At 47.3% G+C, this 5685-nt stretch overlaps 1 protein-coding gene across 1 annotated transcript in view; it reads right to left on the minus strand.

Moving 5' to 3' along the window:
* Positions 1-5685, minus strand: part of LOC108805039 (rho GTPase-activating protein 6-like) — a 33267-nt gene that overhangs the window by 14358 nt on the left and 13224 nt on the right. The window contains exon 6 of the mRNA XM_018576991.1: positions 400-595. Coding sequence (XP_018432493.1) covers positions 400-595 — 196 coding nt within the window. The remainder of the gene's footprint in view (positions 1-399; positions 596-5685) is intronic.

Genomic DNA, 5685 nt, shown 5'->3' on the forward strand with positions numbered 1-5685 from the left:
GGGGAGGGAAAGCGAGAGAGAGAGAGAGATGGAGAGAGACGGAGAGAGGGAGGGAGAGAGACAGAGAGAGATTGAGGGGGAGGGAAAGAGACAGAGAGAGATTGAGGGGGAGGGAGAGAGAGAGATTGAGGGGGAGGGAAAGAGATGGAGGGGGAGGGAGAGAGAGAGGTGGAGAGGGAGGGAGAGAGAGAGAGAGATATATATCGAGAGAGAGAGAAATAGAGAGAGAGATGGAGAGAGATATAGGAGAGAGGAGTGGGAGAGAGAGAGGGAGAGAGAGAGAGTGAGAGAGAGAGAGAGAGAGGGGGGGAGAGAGAGGGGGGGGGAGAGAGAGAGCGAGAGAGAGAGAGAGATTTTTTTATTTTGCCAAGTTCTACCCAAAGGCATCAAGAATCTTACCGTACTTCTCTATATAAGAGCAACATCGCTCCACAATGCGGGGCACTTGTCTGTATATCGGATTCAAACTCAGAGGAAGGGTGCCGCTGTCTTTCTGCTGAAAACTCAGTTCTTCTGAATGTGACAACTGAAGGGCCTCCAGAAGACGATCTTCTCCATCGTCCAGCTCTGTTATGGAATCCACGGAGAGCGCCCCCTAAACACAACCAAGATTTAACAAGACCCGTAAGATTATTCAATAGCCTTGAGGGAAGTCCGTCAAGTATATGTACATGGCTCAGGATGGGACGCTTGTTTCAGTACAGTGCCCTTTACCCCTAGTCTGGTACCATCGGGTCTTGACGTTGAACCTTCATGTTTGGAGGAGCCATATCCAAATGTTAGCTTTTAATTGATGTTCTCCACAACATCACTCCAGATAGGAGAACGGGTGGGCTACGTGATTCTTGGACCAATGCCCAATGTCTTATGGAGATCATTTCATTCTTATTAATGGTGTTATATAGATTTATGAAACATTTTAATCTTCATGCGATTCTCTGACTCCGTATGGTACTTTAAAAGTCCCACATTTTTCTTGTGTACACTTGGGAAAAGTAGCTATATACAGAACTCCTTCCTACAGGAGTGGAAGCCGCAGTAATAATTTCCATAGCAGAGTTTATTTAGTCTTTGGACTGATTCTGCTGCTGAAGATCAACTGCCTGAGCTACAGAGTCAGAGCTAGCAATCATGGAGGACTGCCAACCCTACTGCAGGCTGCTTCCAGGACAAGCCCTAAGACCGTCTTCCAAGGACAGGTAGCTGCAGGCAGTATTACGGGTATATAGTGGTAGGAAACTGGTTATAGAAACTAAAGGGCTGGCGTGTGAGCTGGCAGAACCACGCACATGCACGTCATACTCAATCAGATGTGTGCATGTAAAACTGAACTTCAGGCCAACAGCTAAATACACAGATGAAGCACAGATAACGGAGGTGTTTTGCCTGCCAAAGTATTTGTTATACTGTACATCCAGTCCTGAGGGTTCCAAGGCTCTGCCACATAGCGCCGTCCTCTCTGATAGGGCAGAAGACCGTGTCCATCCCCCAGACACAGCACGGCACCATCATGTCTTATAGGGCAGACGACCTTGTCCATCCCCCAGACATAGCACTGTCCTGTCTTATAGGGCAGAGGACCTTGTCCACCCCAGAGACATAGCACCCTCCTGTCTGATAGGGCAGAAGACCTTGTCCATCCCCCAGACATGGCACCGTCCTGTCTTATAGGGCAGAAGACCTTGTCCATCCCCCAGACATGGCACCGTCCTGTCTGATAGGGCAGAAGACCTTGTCCATCCCCCAGACATGGCACCGTCCTGTCTTATAGACCGTCCTGTCTGATAGGGCAGAAGACCTTGTCCATCCCCCAGACATGGCACCGTCCTGTCTTATAGGGCAGAGGACCTTGTCTACCCCCCAGACATAGCACCATCATGTCTGATAGGGCAGAAGACCGTGTCCATCCCCCAGACGCAGCACCGTCCTGTCTGATAGGGCAGAAGATCGTGTGCATCCCCCAGACATAGCACCATCATGTCTGATAGGGCAGAAGACCGTGTCCATCCCCCAGACGCAGCTCAGCACCATCATGTCTAATAGGGCAGAAGACCTTATCCACCCCCCCAGACATAGCACCCTCCTGTCTGATAGGGCAGAAGACCGTGTCCATCCCCCTGTTAACCACCATAGGCTTATTCTGGTTATGGAATCTGGTGGGATTTGGAGCACATCTGTTCCATATCTTTGGCTATCTGGAGACCAAAGACAACCAAGCTGGTTATGGAATTCGGTGGGCTTTGGAGCACATCTCTTCCACATCCTTTGATGCATATTACTTCTTGGATGATGGGATTTGTGGCTGCTCCCCTGTTTGGCTTTATATTGTAGATGATATTTGGCCAGTGATGTTAAAGGGACAGCTTTAAACCCTCCAAAGTTCTACTCCAGTTCTCTTTGGGCCTGCCTCTATATCATTAGGCATCTATAAACCACCATAGGCTGAATCTGGTTATGGAATTTGGTGGGCTGTGAAGCTCATCCATTCCACATCCATCAATGCATCTTTCTTGGATGGACTTTGTTGTCTTCTGTTTGGATCTACATTGTAGATGTTATTTGGCCAGTGATGGTGAGAGTCAGCTGCTAACACTCCACAGTTCTCCTCCAGGCCTTTTTTGGGACTGCCTCTATATCTTTGGCTATCTGGAGACCATCAGAGGCCCAAGCTGGTTATGGAATTTAGTGCACTGTGAAGCACATCTGCTCCACATCCATCAATGCATCCCTCTTGGATGATGAACGTTGTGGCTGATCTTCTGCTTAGCTCCATACTGTAGATGGCATTTGGCCAGTGATGTTAAGGGCCAACCTCACATTCTTCACAGTTCTCCTCCGGTTTCTCCTGGTCACTGCCCCTATATTTCTGCCCATCTGGTGACCATCCAAGGCCTATTCTGGTTATGGTTTCTGGTGGGCCGTGAAGCACATCTGCTTCACATACATCAATGCATTCCTCTTGGATGATGGACTTTGTGACCGCTCTTCCGATTGCAGTGTAGATGGGATTTGACCAGATGTTAAGGGCCAGCCTCAAATATCTGTTTTAGAAGACTCCAAGTTTATGGATTATTATATTTGTCATCTTCCATGATTCATCACGCTTACACAGGTGGGCTTCCGATGGCGACTACAAGAGGCCGCTTCAACATACATCTCACATACACTGAACCACCCAGATCCAACAGTCGCCTTGCGCAGTGACCACTAATGCACTCGCACCTATCCGGGTTACAAAGACTCCTTCTCCATTAAGGTGATCTGGGCAGAGGACTTGTATCAAAAGACACATCAGCCTGGACTACTAATGAAGGAATGAAGGCTTCTGTAACACCCCCCTCCCCCCTTTCCCCCAGGATCTAGCATTTACTATGCTGTTATTTAAATTTGACCTCCGGCCTTCCCTTCAAAAGGACAATTTATAAATGGATTTTTGTGATCCAGTTTTTATAGTCACCCGTGTAATAAATGTTACCTTTGAAGGACATGTAACTTCTTGTAGCGCCGTACTGTAACCATAAAGCAATAAATCCGCTTATCTAAACGTCCTCTGCGCGGAACACCTGGCTGGAGTACAGCACACATGACTCAGACGTGATCCATTGTGTTCCCTATCAGGAAACCCCGCCCTGAGAAATGGCATGCAGACAGGTAGGCAGGAAGTGGCTGCAAAGAGGCCGCGGGAGGCCAGCAGCAGTGAGATGTAACAAAAAAACAAGGATTTTATTTTTAAACTGGCAATTATTCTTTACACGCGGTGCTTTAGCAAAGGTCATTCCATTTTAGGTTTATATCTTCCTTGTTGATACATTTGTAAACACAGAAACCGCTGTTTATAATGCGCTACCAGATAGGAAATGATGTCATGTTGTTACTATTAATATAAAAATAGCTTTGCCTAGCGACTAATGAGTAGCGGGCAGTGAATGGGTTATGAGCACAGTGCTATCGATCTATTGGTTATACCTAGGAGAGTAAACACGGTGGGCAACTTGAGAACCCGGTGCGAACCCAAGCTCATCCTAATCTGGATGGATCTCCCGCCCAATCAGCTCCGGTCGGGGCATTCCCTGCCCCCCTGCCTGTGCTGATGTCACTGACCTTATATGGCCATATGACCATATAAGGTCAATGTAATGTACCTAACATAGCCCTGTGGCCATATAAGGTCAATGAAGTCACTGCACCCCGCCCCTTTGCTTACATCATCAAGCTGATTTGGAGCCCATGTTCAGTCTAAACCTGAGCTCATCACTATTGGCAACCAAGGCGTTCATTGCTATTTATTGGCTTTCATCTTTTAACCAGTTGACATCCGCGGTGTTAAACCCCCTTCCCATCCCGGCCATTTTTCAGTATTCAGCGCTGCGGTACTTTGGCTGACATTTATTCCGTCATGCAGCGCTGTACTGAAATTAATTTTATACCCTTTTTTGGGGACAGATAGAGCTTTCTTTTGGTGGTATTTATTCACCACTGGGGGTTTTATTTTTTACTATATTAAGGAAAAATTACTGAAATTTAAAAAAAAAAACAAAAAAAAACTATATGCGAATCACCCGGTAACGGGTGTTTGCATTGGTCGGATCTTTTCTGCCCGCTGCAGTGCCGTCTATCCGTCTTTTTTACAACAGGCGGACGGCAAGTGGTTAATAAAGTGAATTAAAATGAAAAAAAAAAAATTACTTTTCAGTATTATTATTATAGAGGATTTATATGGCGCCAACAGTTTGCGCAGCGCTTTACAATATAAGGAAGACATTACAATCACAATACAATTCAAGACAAGATGGTCAGGAGGGCCCTGCCCGTGAGGGCTTACAATCTAAAAGGGGAGGGGGAAACGATACATGAGGAGGTAGCTGTGTGATTCAGTAGGGATCATTGGTTATAATGAAGTGATGCACATCACTTATTTACCAGCCTGACCTGCGCTTTGGCCCCTAGATGGAGCCGAGGAGCATAGGAAAGCAGTATTTAATTTCCTCTGCTCCATCTAGTGGTCATAATGTGCTATTACAACACATTACATTCAATCTGGGGAAAATAAGTTAAAAGGAGAACTATAAGGTGAGTGAAAATCACTCAGCCTCATAGTTCGAGCCGACGTGTGACAATGAGACTGTCACAGGTCGGCTCAATAGATCGGGAAGTGAGCGAACACATACCGTCGCTCGCTCACTTCTCGATCCTGTGCCTAAAGAGTGCAGTGACCGTCACTCATGGCTCCCTGCAGGGATTCCCCTCCTCCCCGCTCCGATCCTCCAGCGCTGACTGGCGGAACGGACGGGGGAGGAGGCGGGTACAGCTGGCTCTGCCTCTAGATAGGCAGAGCCAGCTGTCACTCACGCAGCTGGGTGGATCCAGACAGTAATGTCGGGATCCGTCCCGGCTGCGGCTTCTCAGTATATAGGGAGCTGTAGCTCGCGGTATACTGAGCTTTGGGTGACGGGTGGGCGCACCTATATGTCCTCCCGTTACCCTTAAGAGAACTATGGGGAAAAACACTGACCCCATAGTTCTCGTTTAAGAATAAAACTATAAAATACATTAAGAACATTTGTTTTTGGCATTATTCACCCAAAAATAAACATTCACAGCTATTCACAGGGCGAAGAGTTGTTTATAAATAGACCCCCCCCCCCCCCCCCCCCCGTGAGCGCACTGAACGGACATTCTCTTCTT

This window comes from Nanorana parkeri, unplaced genomic scaffold (assembly GCF_000935625.1).
Source record: "Nanorana parkeri isolate BGI_ZX_2015 unplaced genomic scaffold, ASM93562v1 scaffold81, whole genome shotgun sequence".
Lineage (NCBI taxonomy): Eukaryota > Metazoa > Chordata > Amphibia > Anura > Dicroglossidae > Nanorana > Nanorana parkeri.